We start from the raw sequence: 23,680 nt of genomic DNA on the forward strand, positions 1-23,680 counted from the left end.
GATGCTTCCCACATCTTCCTGCTGGGTGGACGCTGGGCTTGTCACACCCTTTTCATAGCCTGCCTAAGGCAGTAGCTGTTTCTGAGGCCACAGCACTGGACAGTGAGCTATTTGAGGACTGAGACCATGTCGTGGTCATTTTCCCACCGCCTCCATCCCACAGACAAGGCTGTGAATACAGCAGGCGCTCACCACAAGATTTCCAGAGGACACTGGCTGTCCAGGGAGGAGACTCAGCACTCTTCGCTCTAGCCTTCCCACAGGCAAGCAAGCGGTCTTTCTTCTTGCCTCATGGACGTCCCAGGGAGGTGCCCTCCCCACTCTCTGCGTCATCTGGAGCAGCATCTCCTGACGCATGGAATCTGTCAGTGGAAGAATAGGCAGTAACATATATTTATCTTTATTTTTGCCTGCATGTATCTCTGTGTGAGGGCATCAGATCAGAGTTGCAGACAGTTGTAATCTGCCATGTGGTTGCTGGGAATTGAACCTAGGTCCTCTGGATGAGCTCTTAACCACTGGGCCATCTCTCCAGCTCCCAGAACAGGCTTTAGAGAAAGGGCTTTGGGGTAAGGCTCAATTGCTTTTCATCTTAGCCCTAACATTTATCAGTGTGTGACTTCAGGGATGTTACTTAACCTTTCTGTGCCTCAGTTTCTCTCTAAATACAATGTGCATCTTCTAGGGAGCTTGTGGGAGTCAGGAAGATAATGTGTTAAAAGCATTTAGTATCATGTTTAATGTGAAGAAACACGAAATGGCAATAACCATTGTAATCTTCCCAGAGCGTGTGGTAGGAAGACCGTAGGGCAGGTGGTGTTCTAGCGCTGGGGGCAGAGGCACAGAGTCAGAGCCGTGTGTCGTCACACTGCTCCTTCCTCCACCTTCCCTAAGCAGTTGCAGAAGACGATGCTGGAAGGGAGAGAGGGGCTGGGTTAAATTAGATCTGGACAGTCCATCTCAGTAGCCAAGGGCCCAGTGTCGGGGGTACAGAACAGACTGCGGGACTTCCACGTAGACCAGGGCTGCCCATGTGAGCTGGGCTGCCAGGATCTCCCTGCCGTCAGTGGCCTGTCTGCTGTAGTGGGAAGAATCCAGAACAGGCTGGGAGAATGGGTACCACAGTAGGCTTAGAGAAGGAGGCTGCACACTCCCTAAGTGGTTACTCACGGAGCTCCCGGAAGCAGACTTGTGTCTTCCTTACTCGCTGGGAGACGACTTTTGCTTCCACAGTATCTGGGGCAAGCTGGCAAAACATCCAGAAAACTGTTCTCTGGGAAGCAAATGCTTTTGTTTTGCGTTGCAGCTTTTGCCAGTTGCCTCAGTACAAACACTCCTAGCCCCATCAAGCTACCTGTATAACAAGACTGGGTGAGGAATGGGGAACGATGTGCCCAGTTTGTGCTCGGGCCAGCACAGCCGATCGTGGCACACGACTGGGTGGGGTTGACTTCCGGGTTTAGGGGGACACTGGTGTGTGGCTTCCACACGGGGAGCGGTAAGGGCCAGTATGCTGCACAGTGAAGCTCAGGACAAAGACCTCAAAATGAACCCTGGCTCTTCCTTCTCTTGGCCGTGTGACCTTGAACGAGCCACTCCACCTCTGCCATGCCTCAGTTTCCCCATCTGAGAGGTGGGGCTAATGGCAGTTCTGAGGGTCAGGTGATGGTGAATAATAGCCTGTTGGTTGACCTATACATTACTTATTCCTGTTAACCACACAGAAGATTTGGAATGTCCTCATGATCATAATTTAGAAAGAAAGCCTAGGATTCCTCAGGGGGACTGTCTAAGATTGCTTTTTTAAAATAGAAATATTGAATTTTCTTCAAGATTGAGGCTATGCATTTGTTTATTTGTTTATGTTTTCAGTGCTGGAGATTGAACCCATGTCATTAAACATACTAAATGTTCTATGACAGAATCTCTAATCCAGAATTTAAAATCTTCGGGCTCAGGAAAAGGGTCCATGGCACATCTGAGGTTCTTTAAAAATGGCTGCAGTTTTTCAAACTACACTTAATATCCTCAAAGGCTTCATAACCTCTGAAGTGGAGAGTTCCCACCCCACAGGAACCACTGAGAGATTCTGCAAGGAAGAAGGGATTGGAAAGTCTAAGAGCAAAAAACGTTGGGGCATCGACAGCAGTGGAGAGTCCAACGTGCCCCTCCCTTCTTGACGCCGGAGGTTGAAGAATTCTTCCAGCAAGAAGACAATGGAGGCTTCCTTCCCCCTGTCGCCTCGGACCCACGGTAGCCTGTCCCGGCCTTCTCCTCATCCTTATACGCCTCAGTTTGTGCGGTCCTCCCTTTGCCTCACTGGGGGGCCCTGAAGATGGGGATCGCTGTTGGGTGGGTGGTTTACCCACCTCCCGCCATGAGCACTGCTGCCATTTATCTCCTGAGCTGTGTCCAAAGACGAGTCCTGGCAGACCTCTATGATGAGTGGGAGGCTGTTTTCGGGTTCTTATCAATACTGTGAAGGAAGGAGGCAAGCGTTTACAACTTGGCTTTCTTTTCACCAATCCAGCTCTTTGGTTTTATTTACTTATTTTTGTGAGGCTGTGGATCAGCTCTAGGGCCTCAACAATACCCAACAAACGCTTCACCACAGAATTTTGCCCTTATCCCCTTTAATTTATATTTTAAGTTGTTTATATATAAAATTTATATTTTGCCCAAGTTGGTCGTGAACTCATGACCCACCCCATCTCAGTCTGTTCAGTAGCTAGGATTATAGGCATGTGCTCCTATTGCTGGCCTTCCTTTTCTTTATAACCGCTGTGTGTGTGTGTTGTTCATATGCTGTGTGTATATGAGCACAGGTGCGCGTCCCATGACGGGCGCGTCCCATGACGGGCGTGTGGCGGTGAGAGGACAGCCTTCCAACTTGTTTAAAACAAGGTCTCTGGCTCACTTTGTATATGCCAGGCTAACTGGCCCATGAGCTGTTGTGGAGTCTCCCAGACTGCCTCACAGTAGGAGCACTGGGTGAAGCATCTAGCTTTACGTGGTTTCTGGAGACTTGCACTCAGGTCCTTACATTCGGGCCACAAGTGTTTCATCTATGGGGCTGTCTCCCAATACTAAGATCCTTTGTGTGTGTATCTCCTTCTTGTGTGTGTGTGTGTGTGTGTGTGTGTATGTGTGTTGCACGTTTGTGCTTTGGAGGACCAAGTTTGATGCCAGGATCTTCCTTCTCCATTGTCTTCACTTAAGCGGGGTCGCAGTTCTACCTAGAACTCACCAATTTTGCTAGTCTGGCTAACCAGGTTCTCTATGGTTGTGTTCCTTTGTGTCCCTCAATCCCTTTGAAAGCAAAATTTCCCCTAAGAGGACCAATTCCTTGCATTTTTTTAAAACACTGACTTGAGTGTGCATGCGCTACACGTGTGTAGGTGCGTGCGCCAGCGTGTGTACAAAGGACGTTGGGTGTGCTGGGCTGCCACTCTTCTGCCGTTTTCCCTTGAGACGGAGTCTCTCACTCAACCTGGAGCTCTGAACTCAGGTCCTCACTTACGCACGAGGCACTCTTACCTAGCCCTGTTTTTTTTCTATCTGCTTTCTCCTTTATCCCTCCTTTCCTATAACTTGTTATGTTCTATGTACTATGCTAGCTGAGGAGACGCAGCTCTTCCCATGAACTCAGCCTCCAGACTTGGTGGACAATGTAAAGAATGGCTGAGGCTGGGGGTTACAGCTCAGTAGGTAGTTCATTCCTAGCATGGGCTGGGTTGGATCTCCAATACTGCATAAACCAGGTGTGGTAGTGTCACCACGAGTCTCAAGAAGCAGAGGATGGAGGGGACCAGAATTGAATGTCACCCTTGCCACCATAGGGAGTCTAAGGCCAGTCTGGGTACATAGGACCCTATCTTACAAAAAGGTTCCTAAAAGATATGAGATGTTTCAGACACAGGACCCAGAGGATCCTACCTGTTCTGACCTGAAGGCCTCCCTGAGGACTAACTTTCATGGTACCAGAAGGTACCATGCAAGCTTCCAATGGAGGGAAGAAACCGATTGACCTAACCATCTATTGTTGGGGAAGTCCTGTGTATTTGTCAATAAAACACTGTTGGCCAATAGGGAACCAAGATAGGTGGGACTAGGAGTCCAGGAGGACTCTGGGAAGGAGAAACACAGGGAGTCAAGATGTAACACCATGGGGTAGGAAGCCCGGAAACTTCTCCAGTAAGAGAAATACTTAGATTAACAATTATGGGGTAAATTACTTAAGTCAGAGCTAGCCAGTAAGAAACAAGCAAGGCCAACAGCTTCATAATTAATATAGCCTCCTGTGTGTTTATTTGGGACTGATGCGGCTCTGGAACCAGGCTGGCGGGAAGGTTTCCCTTTACAATCTATGATGCCTATGACCTAAAAACAGTGACCAGCATGTCATGATATACCATTGTGGGATACCGTCACCCCATCCCAATAATGGCATGCACACATTGGCAGTAATCAGTAGCTCTCTAGTTGGGCCTAAGGGAAATCATGCTTGGTACTGGAAACCAAGCCAATGACAAGAGGCTAGTGAGGTCATGGATCTTGGAGGAGAACCTATAACCAGCACTTCACTAAAGCAGCATCACCCCTAACTACACTAAATATTTGTTCGTCTACCCACAGACAAGCATAGTTCTCATCCCTCATCAAGGGAACTTCTCTTTGCAACAGGTAGACACAATGACAGAAAACCACAGCCAATCAAAATGCAGAGAACAAATGACCATGTGGTGCCCAGACCGGTTAATGCATCTACGACACAATTCCTGCACTAAGGCTCCGGGGTCATAGCAGTAAAGGAGACAGAAAAAATGTAAGAGTCAGAGGGACAGGGACTTTGTGGTGAGATTGTGCTTCCTCAAAATGTCAGAGAAACCATGAAGTCCCATCAACATGGCTGCTTAAACAAAATCTGGACAAGGATTCCAGTAGACACGCTAACATGGGTGGGGGAACGCTTACAAGGCCTCGAGTCTAGACAAAGAACTGTAGGCAGTTAAGGAATACTGAGAGTGGACGAAACAGCCATCCCCAGTGAAAAGCATACCAACTGATCTCCCCATGCCAAGTGGTCATCCCTGAACTCATATCCATATGACTATATATATTATACTCTATATATAACATCATACAAACGTGTGTGTGTGTGTGTGTGTAACAACTAAATAAAAAATAGCCATGGAGAGTAAGGGGTGCATGGAAGGATTGGAGGGAGGAAATAGGAGAGGGAACATGATATAAGAATATTTTAATTTTAAAAATTATATACATATATATCAGAAAGAAAACAGTATTTGGCAGTGGTCAGGCTGGAGCTACAGGAGGCAAGGGGGAGAACACTGACTATATAAGGACCCTGGGAACTTTCAGAAGGAGGTCAAAAGCAGGAGAGCTGGGTTAGCATGAGCACCCAGGTTCCACGGCTGTGCTATGTACGTGTCTTGACTTGCCTTCTGCTCCTCACTTGTGAAAAGGAAGAGGTAACTGAGATACGGATAAAGCAGCATATGGAAAATCATGGATGCCATACTTCCAGGAGCATTGGTGTTTGGACCAGTGTGCCATCCACCTGTGCATACACAGCCCTGGGTCACTTTTGGAGAGGAATGTCACCATTACATGTCTTTTCTCTGACCATACAACTGTGGGGAAATCCCAGTCCAGGTTGGCATCCGTATCCCTGGTCTAGTGTTCTGTATTCCTCTACCCTTTGTGCTCCGGGCTGAGGAAAGGGAAGAGTAGGTGGGTGCAGAAACCCGGAGGCGTGGTATGGAACTCACTGTGTAGACGAGGCTGACCTTGAACTCTCAGAGCTTGCCTGTCTCTGCCTCCTGAGTGTGGAGATTAAGGGCGTGGCCGCTAGGCCCGACCTAATATTGAGAGACTTTTGAGGGGTGGTATACCAGTCACTTTTCTTGTTGTTATGATAAAATACCTACCAGGAGCAACTTGGGGAGGAAAGGGCTCGTTTTGGCCCACAGTTTTCGGGGCAGTCGTCACGGCAGGAAGACAAGGCAGCTAGGTTTTCCACAGTGGCAGAGGGATCTGCTCACATCTGAGCAGTCAGAGCGCAGAGAAAGGTCAGAGGGTGGGGGAGGCTGTAACCCTCAAGGCCATTGCAGTACCTGGCCTCCTCCAGCCAGGCCCCGCCTCCTGAGAAGGCCCACATCCTGCCTAGACAGCAGCAGCAGCAGCGGGGTAGTATGTCTAAACCTAGTCTGCAAGGGCAGAGAGGGAGGAAAGCTTTCCAGAGGGGCACTGTGTAATTGGTACAACTGAGCAGGTGTTTGGGGTCCAGCTAGCAAGCAGAGTGTTTGAACTGTGAGGAACAGTGAGGGACACAAAATAGGACAGACCGGAGGATGAACCGTGCCTATAGGCCCCTGGAGAAGCCAATGGCTCAGAGGGAGCCATGGACGACTCTCCAGTCTTTAGAGAGAGCCACAGTGGGCCAGGTAGGAACTTGGACACTTCACATTTTTATTATTGCTGCTCCCCCCCGCCCATGGTGAGAATCAAACTCAGGCCGTGCATGTCCTAGGCTCTACCAACCAGCCCTCAAGTTTGTTATTTTATTTGAGGCTCCTAATCACCCCTGGTAGGTTGGCATCTGTGCCCATTTTATTGATGAGAACACGGAGGACAAGAGGCAGTGAATCCTAGAATAAGCTGATGTGGAGCTGAGAGCCTGGCTCCTTCAGCCCTGGAACTGCCTTCTCTACTGCAGCGTGTGGCTTTAAGCTGTTCTCGCTTTGGGAATGTTTCCTCCTGCGAAGCCAGGCCAGGCTCCCAGGCATCTCTCAGACCCCACCCACCCACCCACTCGCCATCCCACCCCAGGCACACTCTGGGGTCAGCGCCTCTTGGACTTTTGGACATCTCACGCCGGGGGTGGAGTGCCAGGCCTGTGGTCTGGTAGAAACGAATTCTCATATTCCGCCCCACAGATGCCAGCCCAGGAACAGGTTGAAGCCCGGAAGTGAGGAGATACGGTTGCAGGATGTCTGTAGCCATGTCAGTGTGTGCGGGTGGGGGCTGGGGAGGACTGGAGAGGGGAGAGGAGATCAGACTGCTCACGAGTTGACAGTTGCTGAGGTTGGATGTGGGAGCCCATTACACTGCTCCTTCTAACTGCTATATTTGGAAAATCTTCACAATAAAAACTAAGATAACTCAGAGGGCACCCCCAACACCCCACCCTATTCCAGATAAGTCAGTTTGTGGTTTCAGGCTTTGCCCTAGTTTAAAGTCTCCTCCTGTAGGGGCAGAATCCTGCACTCTATCCTCAGCAGCTCTAAAACTTCAAGGTGGAGTCCTATCCAGCCTGTTTCCTCATATGGAAAATGGGGTAAAGATTCTAACAACCCCATGGTGGTGGTGTAAAGGTTAGACAGGATGAAAGGTAACTTGTCGGCTGTAGTCCGTAACAAACGTGAGGCCACCACCCATAACAAGGGCACCATTTGACACCTCCACCAGAGGGACATGTGCTGAATGGATTTGAATAGAGAGGGCGGCCCCGGCTTTGCCCTGTGGCCTTACTGTTGGCTTCCTGGACTTTGCCTCAGTTTCTCTATGAAGATCAAAGACAAGTAGAGGCTCCGGTGGAAGCTGGGTGGCGGTGCACGCCTTAAATCCTAGCGCTCAGGAGGCAGAGGCAGATGGATCTGTGTGAGTTTGAGGCCAGCCTGGGCTAAAAAACTCATTCCAGGACAGCCAGGAGAAACCCTGTCTCAGAAAAAAGGAAAAAAGGAAAGAAAGAAAAAAAAAAAAGGCTCCCATTTGGGCTGTCTCCAGGCCTGTGAAACAGTTTCCCCAAGGACCCTGGGTCTGTCTCTGTGTCTAGGCTGCCTACTTCAGGCAGGAGATGCTTGCAAAGGGAAGAGCGAGCTGGACAAGAGGGACCTGCGGAAGCCTTAAGAGAGGCAGTGGGAGCTTTTCAAGAACAGGAGACATACAGACACACAGACGACACACACACACACACACAGATCCACACAGACACACAGACACACACAGACACACAGACACACAGACACACAGACACACAGACGACACACACACACAGATCCACACAGACACACACACACACACACACACAGACACAGACACAGACACAGACACACACACACACACACACACACACACACACACACACACACACACACACACACACACACACCTCTCGCCGAGCTAAACACCTGAAAGCAGGAGAGGCCAAGGCGGCTTGGGTCTTGGGATGACCACCCAGCCTGAGGCCTTTGGACTGGCCTGGGTTCCGGGTATTTTCCGGGCTGTTGAGATCCGCAGTGCCGCCTGGTGGACGCACGGGCGGTGCAGGCTCCCGAGGCTGACTGCTGCCGCCCGGCTCTCCCCAGCGGCAGGGAGAGGGCAGACTCGCAGAGGAGGGGAGGGACAGCTCCAGGATGCCGCCGCCAGGAGGGGTGTGTGTCTCCTGGGAGGCTGGAGGACTCGGCCCAACCCGCGACACATACTGACACCCTGCACCCTCTAATGCGCAGGAGTGACCTGGCTACATCCCACGTGTCGGGGAGTCCTTCCTGCCCTTAACCCCCAGCCCCGAGGCCCGGGAATTTTGCTGCCTCTGCCTAACTTCTCCCGGAAGAGGGTCTCATTAAAGTTTTTAAGAGGTTTTATTTTGGTTAATAAACTGTCAAGAAGAGGCATGGAGGCCCGAACGTCCCAGTTGTCTTTCTAAGGTCCCAGGCTTGAATTCCAGGCCTGAGGAATGTTTACACCTTCCCTGTCTGAACCGGTCCTGGCAGGAGAAGGTAGTGGCCCAAGGACCTCCGCCCTAACGTGCAAGGCCATGGTGGGCGAAGCTTGTGAGTAGCAGTGTCAGCGGCCTGGCTTTCAGATCCCATCCACCGGCCCTGGGGTGTGTGCTCTGGTGGCATCGTCTCCTCCCCAAACTGGTGGTGGTGGGGTTTGTCCAAACACCTGGGGATGGTGAGCCTTCCCGTGCTTGCTCAAGGGAGAAGCCCAGACCAGCCCAATGTCTCTCCTCGGACCAGAGCCCAGACCAGCCCAATGTCTCTCCTCGGACCAGAGCGGCCGTAGGGTCGCATTGTTCCTTCTCCCAGCGCCAGCTCCGGTGCCAGGGTCTCGAGGCCGCCAGGCTGCACCCTCCAGGAAAGCAGCAGAATCTTCACTGTCTGCCCCTGCGGCTTTCTGGAGGTGGCCGGGTTCGCTCTGCGTGCCACCCGGGAAAAGGTCCCGCAGCCAATTAGACTGGTGCTAAGGAGGATGGAAAAAAATCTCAAAAGCCACCAAGTCCCGTGCAAATGGCACCCGGGCCCCGGTGGTTGTTCCACGCAAGGCCTAAAATGGAGCGTAGACTCTGTGTGTGCCCCAGGGGCGACAGAGAGGGCTGGTGCGGAGGGAAGTCAGAAGCAGCTCTGGGAACCCCGAAAGGCCTTAGTCCAGGAGGACGCGCTATGGGGTGCGTGCCCCGGGCGACGACTCTCTGGTCCCAGGATCCCACTGAGCGAAGGGCGTCCTGGGCCCAGCGCTCCCAGAGGTTTTTAGAATTGCGGTTCCCGCTAGGTCCGGCTGCGACCGGGGGGATTCCCTATGCCCGCGCTTCTGGCTGCCGGGTGGCGAAGCTCAAGTTGGGGAGAAGAAGGTAGCGCTCCGCCGCGGGGATCCACAGCCGGATCCTGCCTGCACCGATGCCCTCCAAACAGCACAGGTTTGCTGCGGCGGGGCAGAGCAGGACCGCTAAAACCCTCACACCGCCGAGTTTAAAAGGGGCCTCCGGGTTCCCAGCCCCGGAACGCACTCTTGCAACCCGGGCTGGGCTACGCACCCACCCACTGCGGAGGGGCCCGGGCAGGGAAAAGCGGCCTAGGCGCAGGCCTGTCACCCGCCCCGACTCCGGCAGGAGGAAGGAGCCAGGTGGGGGCGGAGTGAGCAGGGTGTGAAGGGGTAAGGGGTCTGGGGTAATTCAAGGTCAAAAAAGAAAAAAAAAAAAAGAAAGAAAGAAAGAAAAGAAAAAACAATTCACAATTCACTTTGTTCCTGAGGGACAAGTAGGTCCTGCGTGCTCTCTCCAGGCTAGCAAATGCCTCCCTATCCCCCGCTAGTTTATCTGGGCCGCCTGCCCCAGGCCGGGGATGCTTGCTTTATGAAGAGGGGAACGGACAGGCAGTCGCGCGTCCCCCGGGGCTCCGGCCCGCCCGGCGAGTCTCAGCCTGCTCAGCTCTCTGCACAAAACGAAACTCAAATCCCCCCCTAAAAAAAAAAACAACCTTAAAAGAGGAATTTAACAAAAACCAAAGCCTCTATTTTCCCTGCTTTCACTTTTCACAAACCAGCTTCCGAGAGATTTAAATAAAAACGAAATGAGCAATTAGCCAAGGAAGGATACTATCTTTCCACACTGTGGAGTCTCTCTTCAAAAACATTTTCCCCCAAGGACAACCATTCAGATGGTCAGGCCTTCGGAAGCTCTAGCTATTCAAGAAAATCACAACAAAGCAGTAGGAAATTCAGCCAGGATCCTGGACAGAAGGTAGCAGGGAGGTCCCGGGAACCCGTAGCGGCCGAAACCGCTTTAATAAAAGTATAAAATTAAAAAGGATAATAAGTAAAACCTTTTAATACATCAAATATACGGAATTTTAATCTTTAAAGCGATACATTGTCTATTATTTTAGCACATGACGTAAACCTTGTCCCCTTCTCAGCGGGTGGACTTAAAAATTAAAAATAGTTGTGTTCCTTTGAAGAACAAAATAAGGCAAATGAGGTTTTGGAATAGAATTATTTTCCTTTTTTTTGTTTTCTTCCAGAATACATACAAAAAAATACCCATTCTCTTTCGATGGTATACACCTTAAAAATAATTGCAATTGGAAATCAGAGTTGACAAATTGTGACTTGTTTCGTCTTTTTCCTTTTTGTAACAAACATGCATGTAAATTTGAGTTTCAATCAGACATTAAATAAGAACGCACAATACAATCATAGCAATTTTAAAGTAACATTAAAGAGAAGACCCTAGATCTGTAGCGGTTTTGTTTTTTATTTATACTCTACAAGGGATGGGAGGGTTTGTTTTCCACATATTTACCCTCGAGTTTTAATTTTTTCCCCTCCTCCTTTTAACCTACGGAGCTCAAACTAAATAATGCACTTTTGAACCACGGGTCCGCTTGGAGCTAACATAAATAAATACCAATGTTCACTGGCGAAGTCCTCAGATGAACACTTTCTCAATTATTTTTCCTTCTTTTTCTATAAAAAGTCAAATGATTTTTTTCAACTTTTATAAAGTTTGGGTGGGGGAGCTAGGGGTGGAGGCGAGGGGTTCCCATCCAGGCTCACTCTGGCTGTTGTTGGCGGATAGGTAAGATTTAGGCTTTCTTTTCCCTTCCGTAGCCGGGCTCCTGCCCCTCCCTCGACTCCTCCCCTCCCCCCAGCTCCTCGCTCTCCCTCCAAATTCCTCCGAACTGCCCTCACTGATAACCCAGCGCCGAGGCAGTGGTCAGTCTTTGTCCGTAGAGGGCGTAGGGGGAGTAGTAGGGTCCGGTGGCTGCGGGCACCGGCACTGGGGCACCGGGCGTGGGGAGCGGGCTCTTGGAATACGGGTGGTAACGGCTGCTGAGTCCCAGTGCATGGTGGGGGCTGCGCAGCGCCAGGGTCCCAGGGCTGCCTGGTGCGCCCGACGTGGGGATGTGCATGTGACAAGCCATGGCCGCGGCGGCGGCGCTGGCGAGAGACGAAGAACTGGGGTAGCCCGACAGCAGTTTGTCTGTCCCAGGAAAGGCCGTGTGGGTCCGCAAGTGGCTCAGCAGCTCTTCGGACGTGGCGAAGCGCTTGTCGCACGGCCCGTTAGCTGACACCCAGTTGCAGATGTGGGGGAGCGGGTCGTTAGGGAGCATGAAACCATAGGGGTAGAGGGGGTGGCCAGCCAGGGAGGGTGGTGTGGCGCCCGCAGCGGCGGCAGCGGTCAGCGAGGAGTGCACACCGTGCAGTGGGTGTGTGGGGTACACCAGCGGGTATCCCGACTTGAGCGCGGCTGCTGCAGCTGCCGGGTCGTGCGCGCACGAGGCGCTGGCGGCGGCAGCTCCCGCCAGGTGGCTGGCGCAATGGTAGCTGAGGCAGTATGGGTCCCGGCACAAACTGGCTGTCATCACGGACGGCGGCGACGCCCCGGCCAGGGGACTCGAACCGGCTGGCTTACTGCAGCCAAGAGAGCCGGCCGCGGCCGCCGCCAGCTGAGCCCCTACCAGGCTGCCAGGCTTGGTGGGGTCGAGAGCCACGCCGTGTGGCAAGAACTGGGGCGGGTAGCCAGCATAGGCCCCAGCCAGGCTGCCTGGGTAGGTCATGCCCGCGGGGGGGAGAGGGAACACTGTCTGGCCGGGTTTGTAGGGTGACACGGGAGCCACCAGCCCAGAGCCCAACACCGACGACGAGGTGGGCGCGCTGGGGCCTGAACCGGAGCTGGAGCCGGAAGAGCTGCCGCAGTCCGAACCTAGAGCCTTGCCCCCTGGACCCCCGTCCGAGTGCTGGTTCACATCCACGTTAATTCCGCCGCCGCAGCTAATGCGCCCGTGTGCCAGCCCCGCAGGTACCCCGTCCGCCGAGGAGCCCCCGGCGCCCTTGCTGCTGCCACCGCCGCCAGCTTCCGGATCTTTCTTGTCGTCCTTGCCCTCCGGGCCGCCCCCGGCGGAGGGCAGCATGCCTCCCGGCGAACAGGCCGAGGCGCTGGAGCTGGGACTGCCTGTCCTGGGCGTAAATGGCTGGCAGGTGGCGCTCGGTACCCGGAATCCCGACTTCTCCGCAGAAACACCCCCGCCGCCGCCGCCACCCCCGCCGCCTCCACCGCCGCCTCCCGGCTCCTTCTTATCGGAACCAGGCTTGGAGTAAGGCTTGAAACTCGACTTGTCTTCCACGCCGATGTCGCTCAGTTTCAGGGGGCCCGACTTGGCGTCCTTGTCGCCCCCGGCTCCGCTGCCTGCACCACCCGCGCCGCCCCCGTTGGAGGCGACCGAAGAGAGTTTGGAAGAGGGTGACGGGTCGGGCTTCCCTATCTGCGAGCATGTCTGCGCCAGCAGCGCCAGTGGGCTCTTCTTGGCGTCCAGCTGCGGAGTCAGACCGGGGAGGAGGTCACACAGAGAAAGAAGGGGAAACCCTTTAGAATCCTGGCTTCAGGGTTCTAACGCTTGCCCTCATAGCCCGCGAAAGGCATCTCAACTTCGAGGCTCAATTCTTAGTGGCACCCCACTCCACATCCACCCGCAAAGATTCTCGTCCTTGAGAAAGATGCCAGACCCCCGACCCCTCTAGGGTCCCTTCCTGCATTCTTTCAGCACCACTTAGATTTGGGAACAATCTCAAGCAAATGTTTTGGTTTTCATCTCCTTAGACCCAGAACTGTACCCCCTTCCCGGCACACACTCCTTGATTCTAAAGAGTAAGGGCTTGAGCAGTTGGCGCCTCCGAGGCTGAGTAAATACACTAGCTTCTGGAGAGCCGGAGGAAGGAAGGCGACTTTGGAACAGTATCCAGGCCCTTGTCTGCCTAGGGGCCGATGGGGGAGGGCTAGGTACATAGGGGCTTTAATACAAAAAGGACAAGTTTGGGTGGCTTTGCCCCTTAGAATTTACACCCCATTCCATCTCGTTGTCCTTTCCGACTGAGGAAGCGCTATCCTTTTCTTCCATCCTGGAGCTGAATCACTCCGACCGCCCCCCCCACCCCCGCGCGCCCCATATCCCTGGGGAAAGAAACCCCACTGGAAGGCCGTCCCGGTAGGGGTTCCAGCTTGACCCTGAGAGAAGGTCCTTACCTCGATGGGGCTGACGGGCGTGGAAGGCAGGGGCTGCAAATACTCTGGGTGCAAAATGTGGCCAGTCCGTGCCGTCAGCATCTTCAGCACCTTGATGGGCAGGCGGTTAGCCTGGCGCAGGGGGTCAGAAGGGGGCACGGCGTGCACAAAAGGCTTGGTGCTGCCGGCCGGGGACGAGCCTGGGCCGTGGCCGGAGCAATTTCCAGAGAGCGCGCTGGTCCAGGCAGGGTCCGCACTGCCACTACTGCCGCCGCCGCCGCCGCCGCCGCTGTGCTTACTGCTTCTTAGGGCAGAAAGCGAGGGCGCTGTGCTCATGACCCACCCGCGCGCATGGGAGCAGCGGGGGGAGGGCTCCGGGACGCGCGGGGCGGGCTCGGGGCTGCGCGCTCGCCCGGGGAGCGGGAGCAGTTGGAGGAGGAGCTGGCTCGGCGGACGCGGGTGCCCCGCACGCCTTCTCGGAGCCTGGAACCAGAAGCAAATAATCCTGGGTGGCCGGCAGAGGAGCCGCGGCGAGGCTGGAGGAGCCGGGTGGACTGCGGGGTGCTCCGCGGTGCGCGGTGTCCGCCTCGGGCTGCGCCCTGCGCTACGCTCTCCCGGCCCCGAGCCGGCGCTGCGCTCTGCGATGTGAGCCGCTGCTTGTCCAGCCGGGGCTCTGGCGAGGAAACTCACTTCAAAAGCAGCTGCACCAAGGGGGAGATTAAAGCCTTTGCCGCCTTCCAATCAAATGGGAGCCCGAGGTGATTGGAGGGTCAAGGGGATGTGACGCGTCCCGCGCCGCCGTCGCCGCCGCCGCCAGGACTCTCAGAGCTGGTTTTAATGGGCAGCTCCCTCTTTGCCGCCCCTCGGCTTGTCCCCTCCCTCTATTTCGCTACCCGGACGAGGTGGACATTTATTCTACGTTTGCCATCTACCGCCTTCCTTCTTTTCCTCGTCGTCGTTCTTGGTTTTCCCAGCAGGAAAACAAACTGAAACCTTTTGGAGGGAGGGAGTGTGTATGCGTTAACTGACTTCGGCGGGTGTTGAGACGAAGCGCCGGCGGGAGTGTGAACACCAGCTGAACGGCCAACTCCAGGGATGCGTGGGGGCCTGCACTCCAATTTTTTTTTCAGAAATTGAGATCTCGCGTGGCGCGGCCACCCGGGCAAGGAAAGGTGGAGAACCGATGTCGGAGGAAGTCTGCCCGCCCGCTTGTGTTTCCTGAAGATCCGCAGCAGAGAAACCAGAAGCTGGAAGGGCAACGGAGGCGGCGGCTGCTCGTCCGGGCGACGTGAAACGGGGTTCTCCGCCTTTCTAGGTCACGTGACACCCGAGGACGCTCAGATTGGGGCAGGAGCGGGGGTCACATGTTTCCCGTGTTTCACACTCGGTCCCCCCCATTCTTGCTTTCCTCCGCTATCCTCTCACCCCCCCCCCCGCGTTTCTCTGGGCATCTCCACCCCTCCATCAATTGTCAATGTGCCTCGACCGCAATCAATCAGTTATTTGTCAGCTCTTGTCAATCTGCCCGTGATTTATGTCAGCTTTTGTTGCTGATTACAAGGCGGGTGAGACTTGAAGGGAAAAAGAGAGACCGAGAGTGAGACAGAGGAAGGAAGAGACCTAGAAGGAACTGAAGGAGGGGGATAGAGGAGCAGCCTCCTGGTGTGTGTGTGTGTGTGTGTGTGTGTGTGTGTGTGTGTGCAGGGGGTGTAAAAAAAGAATGAAAGGGGGGGAGAGGCGCCCACCGTCAGGAAAATAAAATAATGAGAGCAAAGCGCGCAGGTGCACCAGGACGCCGTGTCGGGCGCGCCGGCCTGGGGTGTGCGCCTTCCTCCTCGTGCTGGAGAGACAGACACGTCCCCCACCGTGGGCCGCAGAATTCGGGATGCTTGGCGCCTAAGAACGGCGGTGGAGACGTCTAACGCGGGAGGTTTCCCGCCTCACTGGGATAATCCCTCCCGGGCATGTAACTTGAGGATGTCCGGCCGCCGCCCTCGGTAGTGTCCCGACCCCCAACTCGGAAACTTCTTTCCAAAGAGCCACACCGCCACTGTAGCCCGCGTCCTGGAGGTTGCTGGGGGGCTGACCCTCTTTAATTCTGTGACCCGGGTTCGTAGCGAGGGTTGAAAAGCTCCAGAGAAGAGGCCTGGCCTGGCCGCGTGCACAGGCAAACAGGTTTCAGGTTCGCTCTGTTCCTCTCCCGGGCCCTTCGCCACCACCCCGACAGTCCTGGGAGCCGGGACCACCCGGGGCTGCTCGACCGAATAAAGGGGACCGTCCCGACAGGACTGACCTGTGCCGGGAGAGGAGAGGGAAGGAACGCGAGAGGGAGGGGCAGCTGCCTGTGGGAACCGGTTCTTCCAGGGAAGCGGAGCAGGACTGCTGCGTTCCCCTCGACTTGCGCCGGCCGGCACTCGGGCTGTTTGGAAAGAAGAGGGAGGCGCTGTGCGTGCCGCCTAGTACCTGGATCTGGGTGCTTAGTGTGTGTGCACTCCTGGGCAGCTGGGCGAATTCTCTGGACTTCCGGAGCCAGTTCGAGGGTCACCTCCAGAAACTCGTAGAAAGTGGAAGGGGGTGAGAGGAGGACACACCCCCTCCCTCGGAGGGACTAGGGAGACTTTGAACCCACACCCCCTTTCTGCAGAGCTCTTCTTTTGTTGTCAAGTCCTTTTGATAAATGGTGGGGCTAGGAGCTCCGGGAGCCGGGAGCGGATCTGTGCCCTGCCCTGCGCAGGGGCGGGGGCCGAGCCTGAAGACCATTTTCCGCCCATCGCGCACCCTGATCTGAACCGGGTAGTTGCAAGGGTCTGGTTGGGGACTTTCCTTCGGCTTGCTAGCCCATTCCTTTCCCACCACCCCAGTCTCTCTTTCCCTTCTGTTATTTTATTTTATTTTTGTCTCCCACTCCACACGGGTAACGAGAACTTTCTGGGGTAGGGATGAGTTTTACAATTTTCGCATAGGTATTCTTTCACGCCGTTTTGATTTCATTCCTTGATTCCTTAGGTTGGCATAGTTAATGAGCTGGTAACTCGATTAATGTTAATTTGGAGAGGGGAAGTGGTTTGTGCTTGGGACTGTGTGTGTGTGTGTGTGTGTGTGTGTGTGTGTGTGTTAAGAACACCTGCATTCAGGAAGGTTTGTGGTGTCCCGCGACAACTGAGGACGGTAAGTCTGTGAGACCGTGGCAAGCTCACACGTAGGGATGTGACGGTTGCCTGAATAATCTCTGGGACAAGAGTCCCAGAGTACAATTTGCCAGGCTGGCATTCCCAAACTCTCTGTCCAGCAATGTGTCTGAAGCCTTCTGTAACCTGAGGGGGTTAGTGCCTGACCCTGTCACCGATTGTAAGGCTGTGAAGATGTCACCTCTGGCCAACTCCTATGGTCCCAGCGTAGCAAGCTGGGCCATGGACCGTCTGCCATTTTGGCCTCTCCAATAGGCCTGGACATGGAAAGCTGGCGCTGTGGACAGAAGTAAGGGTAGCTGGAGCGCAGGCCTGGGGCGACCTCCGTGTGTCCCTTTCCTCCAAATCCAGCAGATTTCTCATTGTACTGGGCAGTTCACCGGAGGCCGCTCCAGCGCTTCAAGTCTGGAGGAACCGTGCAATGGCTCTCGCTCCAGAATGATTACATGCGCTCATGGGCGCGCGGTGTTCCGTGAGCTCTGGCCGTTGGCAGCCTGCTTTTACTGGACTCAAAACTCAACCCGCAGGTCGGAGCGCACGGGGGCGCCTAGGGGGGCTGTGTTCCATCGGCTTTGGGGAGGCACCAGTATCTGAGCCCTTGCACCTCTCGAGGGAGGCCAAACCCATGAAGGCTGTGCAAGCTATGTAGGTGGGGGGTTATTAATTACTCCAGGCTAGGCCCAATACCTCCAACCCTCTGAGGTGGTAGGCATGGATGTCCTGCGGAGTTTATTTGCACACAATGGACCTGATTTGTCTTCTCTTAAAAAAGAAGGCGTGGGCATGGTAGATATTTGAGGAGGTGGAGGAGAGAAGGCGGAAGGGAAGAGAGCTGTGGAAAAAAGTTTGAAAATGCCTTGAACTATTCACTGTCGAGATGGCTAATCAGTATTGAGGCCGGAGGGCAGGCGGGGCGCCTTTCACCGCCGCTTCCCTTTCATCTCTGGCTCGGCGGAGGCGCTCAATTAAAAGCCTATCAGTTTGTAAGTAAATCAACGCCTATCAGAGTTGTCACATCAAACAAAACGATTATTATTGCAGCCCGCCTCCCCTATTAATCTCCCTCGAAGATAATCCGCCTGACAGGTCAGGTCCGGCGAGCTGGAAAGCCTGGCCCAGAGCGCCCAAAGAGTCCGGGACTGGCACATGCCCCCAGGGGTCTCTGCACCCGGGGTCTGTAGCACCCAGCAATTCCCGGCCCCTGAGGGGTGAGGCAAAGAGCAAACTGAAGCCGCTGGACCCAGACCCTCCCCACCACACTACAATTAGGCCTGAGATTCTGGGAGCCACTAAAATGATGGTCACGCCCCAGACTAACAGCTTTTCATACCAGCAAGGCTTAGGGAGGGACGGGGCATGTGGCCTCCTCTCCTGCCACCTCTCCATGGCCTGTACTCTTCCAGGTTTACCTCTTTGACTCTGCTTATTTTAAAATTTCCACTCTCTCTTCCCCTTTTTGTTTCCAGTACAGTTTTTATTACTCAACCTGAACCCTTCATTTCCCCCTCTCCTTTCCTTTCTCCGATTTGTCAGGGAATATTTCTTATTGCCGACCCCCCCCCCATGTATACACCTCTACGTAGTAGTCATATTCTCTGGAGTAGGGCATTCTCAGGGCCCGGGTTGTTTCTCCCGTGGCAGGAGCGCGTGCAAGTCTCAGCATTTCCTGCTTAAATTCTGGTTTCTTCCCCAAGTAGGGACTTTTAGAGGCTCTTCACCCTCTTAAGGATTTTGTACATTTGGGGACAAGGAAGTAATTCAGCCAGTACAGGATAGTTAAATGTCCGGACTGTTAGGAGCTGCTGTTTTGGAATTAATAGTTTGCTTCAGATTTTCACGGTTCCAGCCTTCTTGACCTGGCCAACAGCCTCTCAGGGCTTTGCAACTGTCTTAGGTCCCACAGGGCATTGGGATTTCAGCACTTAGTGTGTGAAGGAGAGCCCACGATTTCTTAAGCAAATATTCCCAGGTGACTGCTTCCATGGCCTCAAACTAGAGCCCCAAGGACTGGGTGGGGTTTTGGCTTCTGGACTCTTCCTGGTGTCTCTGGCTTCCCACTCTGGCAATGCCTTGGAATGGAACACCACCCACCCTTCTCTGTTTTATGCTCTTGTCCAAACTCAGACCCAAATGGCCACTGCCAGAGGCGTTCTAAACCAGGACTGAGAGCTGACGAAGTATCTGAGGGGAAAGGGTTCTTGGAGGGACCCCAGGTCCTCTAGTTTAAATGGCAGCTCCTTTCTAAGACACTGTCTGATGTCTACATCCACAAGAACCCCAAAAGTACTCCGCAGCTGAACATTCAGACTGAGTCTTTCGAAGCAGCAGCAATTATGGGATTGAATGATGTGGCTATCCAATAAAACCTACTTCAGATTGCTTGGTGCGCTGGGCTACAGAACCCATGTAAGGTTCCCCAAGCGCTTCAATTTGTCCTCACTCTCCAGTCTTATGAGAATTATTTATAAACTAGAAATACAGTATATTCATATATGTGCATATGCATGACGAACTGTGGCTCAGTTAGCTGCTGGCCTGCTTTTCTTATGCATTTGTTTATGTCTCTTTCAGTACACTGCACTTATTTAAAGAGCTATAGACAGGGCACTCCCCAACTCTGGCTGGAGGAAATTTTCACTGGGTGGTTATTGAGACATAAGTTCTATCTTGGGTTCCGATGACATCCAAGCAAGAGAAGTAAAAAAAAAAAAATCACATGTTAAAAACAACAAATCCTGCTTTGTAATTTCCCCAACTTAATTATATGTGCACACATTTAGAATTTAAGATTATTTTTATCCTGTAGATTTCAGTTTCCAGAAGCGTTATGTTATGTGGCCTTGAAGCCAGAAGCGATTAGTGGTGTTTCTGAGCGCTGAGATGTTTGTGCAATTTTATTCTTACATGGATAAAACTTACACATGACTATTAATATATTCAATCTTGTCAGTTTTAGAACCGATAGGATTTCTCTGGTAGTCGTTGGTGCTACACTAAACCGAGTAAGTCCAACCAGTAGGCATCCATCTGGAAATGGCTCCCGGCTGGCATGTACCGGTGAGCCTATGCCCAGTCACAGGCTTGAGATGGCTCCCCATGCCCAGGAGGCAGTGGGTCCAGCCCCACAGTTAGAGGCAGAGCCCTCAGGCTTTGTGGTCTCTCGCTGCCGTTCTAGGCCTGGTAGCCCCCACATCTGCTCAAGCTTCAGAAACTCACAGGGTTTCTACAGGGCAGAGTCCGCCCCCAGCGAAAACTGAAAGCAAATTCCGCCGCCGAGTCTGAACTTCGCTTCCCGAAAGTATTCTCCAGGGAATCAGGGGCGGCTTTGGGAGGACAGCGTTAGTGTGAACACACGAGGGATGGACCGGGTGGCCTCGCTAGGCTTGAGGCGAAGAGGAGGCACCCTTTCTTCCTTATTTCTGTTACTCCTTGGTGCCCACCTCCCGCCCCCGCCAGACGATTTCCAAACTGCGCAGACGTCCAGCATGGTCTTCTATAGTTCGAACCAGGAGCTGCAGGAGAAGAAGCTTTGAAAGAGCTGTACAAAGCGTAACCCAGGATCCTCCGCCTGAACCGTCTTGAGAAAATGAGACCAGATCACCTTCTCTGGACAATGCTTAGAAGTCATTCTGAGCAGTCTCTTGCCCAGCTCTCTGCCCTAACTTCGAACCAGAGTTTAAATAACCCGGGGCCACCTGCGCTGCAAACTTTCATCTCTGCGGCTCTGTCGTCGGATGAGGGCATATGCAGCACTACACATGGATCACCTTGGCCTCAAGCCGTGAGAAAAGCTTGCTTCGAGAGGACGGGATTCCCGTCACACGTGGTTGCTCAGACCCTTCTAGCAAGGCTATCCTCTAACTCGAGGCGCTTCCCTTTGAGACCCGTGGATTTGGGGTCCAGCAAAGGTGCAAACAGCGCGCTTGCTTGGACTCTGGAGGGGGTGACTGCCAGTCTCTCCACGGGGCCTGTCCCCGGGCCGGCCACAGTGGGTGAGTGATGAGGGCAGAGAAGGGCGCCCATAAATCGCGAGTGTCAGGGCGAAAAACTCTCTTTATTGTCTGCATGATGGATGGGCCCGGGGACGAGACACCAAATACTTCGTATCGCCTTTAAATGGGAACACATTTTCCGTGGCCATAATTCATGTTTTTTAAATAGAAAGTTTGAAATGTTGCCTATATTTCACCGGCACTGACATATTTATGAATCGCTCCTTGCATGCAAATATCATTATTTAAAGCGACCGGGAGACCGCGGGGGGGGGGGGAAGGGAGGTGGAGCCCCCGGGGGGGCATGGGAGTGGTAAATCGGGGACCTATAAATGGAGGGGGTCAAACTCCCTAAAGGGCAGATGATGGGGCCCGGGGAGGGCGGGGAGGGGAGCTGTGTCTGGAAGCTGAGCACGCTCTGGGGTTTCACTCCCTCTGACAGCGTTGCTAGGCCTCCAGGGGAAGTCTGCTCGGATTGGGACTGAGGGCAAGTTTCTTAGTCTCCTGCGGAGGAACCAGAAAATAATTTGTGTCTCTCTTTGAGACTGGGTAAAAGCTGAAGCCACATGTTCCATTTTCCAAGAAGGAAGTAAAAAAAAAGTTTAACAAACACAAGTAAATAATAATAACAACAACCCAACATGTTTCGTGTTCTTTGCCACTGTATTGATTTTATTGATTTTCACTCTGCAAACCTGGGACTGTGCGCTCCCGGGCGGGGCGTATGTCGGTACCCAGTCACCGCGCAGAGTGGGTGGGGGACAATCCTTGGGTGTCACCCCCCCCCCATTCAGCTCGACAACTCCCAGGCGTAACGGAGACTGCACACGACACGGGGTACACAGATGACCCGGCCCCGGAGCTGGAGGGCTTCAGTCCCGCCCCTTCTATCTGCCCAGCCCCGGCACCCCTCGGGGTTCCGCATTCCCTTCCCACCACTGTCGGATCAATAGTCTCTTCCTCTCTCCTTTCTTCCCTCTCTCTCAGTTGACAGAGTGCCTGCCTGGCATACATGAAACAGGAGGCCTGAGCTCAGCCCCCAGCACTGCCCCCAGCCAGGCTTGCCCGGGAGGCGCCCACACCTGCGCCCTTCCTGGCGGACACTTTACCTGTGCTGTTCTCAGAGGTGCCTCCCAGAGATGCCAGCGGCCGCGCGCGCGGATAACCGAGAAAGGGTGGGGAGGGCGGGAAAGTGGGAGGGGCAGGGAGCAGCCTGTAGCGCCGACCCAGCATCGTCTCTCCTGACCTGAAGCAGGGACGCGGGTTTAAGTGGCTCTCGGAGCCGAATTGCGCTGTAGAGATCAGGCCCAAGGATGGGCGAGCATGAACCGGCCTGCTGAAGGAGGGGCGGGCCCAGCAGCACTTCCGCTGGGGTAGGGCTGCGGGCGGACGCGAGGCTCCGCCCCCTGTCGCGTCGACCCGCCCCTTATTCCAGCTTGGGTCCTCAACTCACTGAGTTTTTCTGTCCCAGCCCAAGGCTGGGCCCAACTCCTAACAACACAGGGGTGCAGTGAAAGCTCCCCCTTTCCCACCTGCGTTCACTTTCGCTTTAAATCGTGAAAACAGAAGAGCCTAGGCCCCTTTGGAGGACTTACCTGGTCCAGAAGCCTTAAAGCTTAGTCTGGGATTCAACCACATGTCCCTTGGAATAGGTGGGCCTCTCTCTCACCTTTCAGCAGGAACAACGCTTCTTTTTCCACGCTATTTTTACTCAAATGAATGTCATTTAGTAAACCCACATCTCATTTAAAAGAAGTGAATCTTCATGTGTAATCATTTAGCCAAATTACCTAAGGGTAAATAGTAGCTGGGGTATGCTGTGGATGGGGAAACATGCCTAAGACGGAAAACACCGAACAACACGCTAACACTTTCTGATAGATGGCTTTGTGCCAGAGCTAGACAAGAGTGTTTGTGAGAATGAAGCCCCCAGAGCAACTCTCTAGACAGGTGCTGTGGACATCCTGTCCTACAGGTACATTGGAGCACCGCCTTCATCACGAGGCATCCTTCTCTTCCAAGCCTGGGTACTCCAGCTGCCCCAGGCAAGTGTTCTGAGGTCTGGGATGTGTGTCCTCTTAGCTGTACCCATTTGGACTTGAGTGCTGAGCCAGATGAATGGTACAGAGGAGAGGAGAGGTGTTGGAGGGGAGGTCTCAGCTACCAGTCGCCTGGAAAAGCTGACCTTTGAGCACCCTGATTTCTCCCCCATGTCCTAGGGAGGGCCAGAGAGCGCTTTCTGTGACAGGGGTTGTGTGTGTGTGTGTGTGTGTGTGTGTGTGTGTGAGCAGCAGACCAGGGGCTGGGGACACACACTTGGCAGAGAGATACTAGCTTGGCATGCATGGAACAGAAGGCAGCCCTGCCCCCGGCACTGCCCACATAAAGTAGGCGCAGTGGTCTATTCCTGTAATCACTGTACATGGAGGCGGGGGTAGCCTGCTCTGACAGCCAGTTCCAGGTTAGCCTGAATGAGACTATAAAGGACAACAAAGTAAGCAACAATATAAAAACCCAAATAGCAACAGCAGCAACACCCCAAAACAACAACAACAACAGCAACAACATTATGTCTGGAAGTTGAGCACACTCTGGGGCTTGCTTCTCTTTTGCTTAAAAAATGTGTGTGTAAGGTTTATTTGGCTAGGTGTTAGTGGCACATGCCTTTAATCTCAGCACTCCGGAGGCAGAGG

The 23,680-nt window shown here is 53.7% G+C and overlaps 1 protein-coding gene and 1 long non-coding RNA gene across 2 annotated transcripts; both read right to left on the minus strand.

Moving 5' to 3' along the window:
* Positions 1-10,615: 10,615 nt before the first annotated feature.
* Znf503 (zinc finger protein 503) lies at positions 10,616-14,153 on the minus strand. Its single transcript, XM_005083520.4, has 2 exons — positions 13,829-14,153; positions 10,616-13,121 (listed from the first exon to the last, which is right to left on the minus strand). Exons 1-2 carry the CDS (start codon positions 14,141-14,143, stop codon positions 11,493-11,495), a joined length of 1,944 nt encoding a protein of 647 aa, XP_005083577.1. The 5' UTR covers positions 14,144-14,153; the 3' UTR covers positions 10,616-11,492.
* A 5,718-nt stretch (positions 14,154-19,871) lies between these two features.
* On the minus strand, positions 19,872-22,323 carry LOC121136168. The gene is made up of 2 exons (XR_005873289.1): positions 22,097-22,323; positions 19,872-20,507 (listed from the first exon to the last, which is right to left on the minus strand). It is a non-coding gene; the product is annotated as an uncharacterized LOC121136168 (long non-coding RNA).
* Positions 22,324-23,680: the final 1,357 nt, after the last annotated feature.

Source organism: Mesocricetus auratus, unplaced genomic scaffold (genome assembly GCF_017639785.1).
Source record: "Mesocricetus auratus isolate SY011 unplaced genomic scaffold, BCM_Maur_2.0 Super-Scaffold_100053, whole genome shotgun sequence".
Taxonomy (NCBI): domain Eukaryota; kingdom Metazoa; phylum Chordata; class Mammalia; order Rodentia; family Cricetidae; genus Mesocricetus; species Mesocricetus auratus.

Coding starts and splice junctions, on each gene's coding strand:
- Znf503 (XM_005083520.4), bottom strand. CDS start 14,143: ATGAGCACAGCGCCCTCGCTTTCTGCCCTAAGAAGCAGTAAGCACAGC. Junction 13,122..13,828: donor CGCCCGTCAGCCCCATCGAG/GTAAGGACCTTC, acceptor CTGACTCCGCAG/CTGGACGCCAAGAAGAGCCC.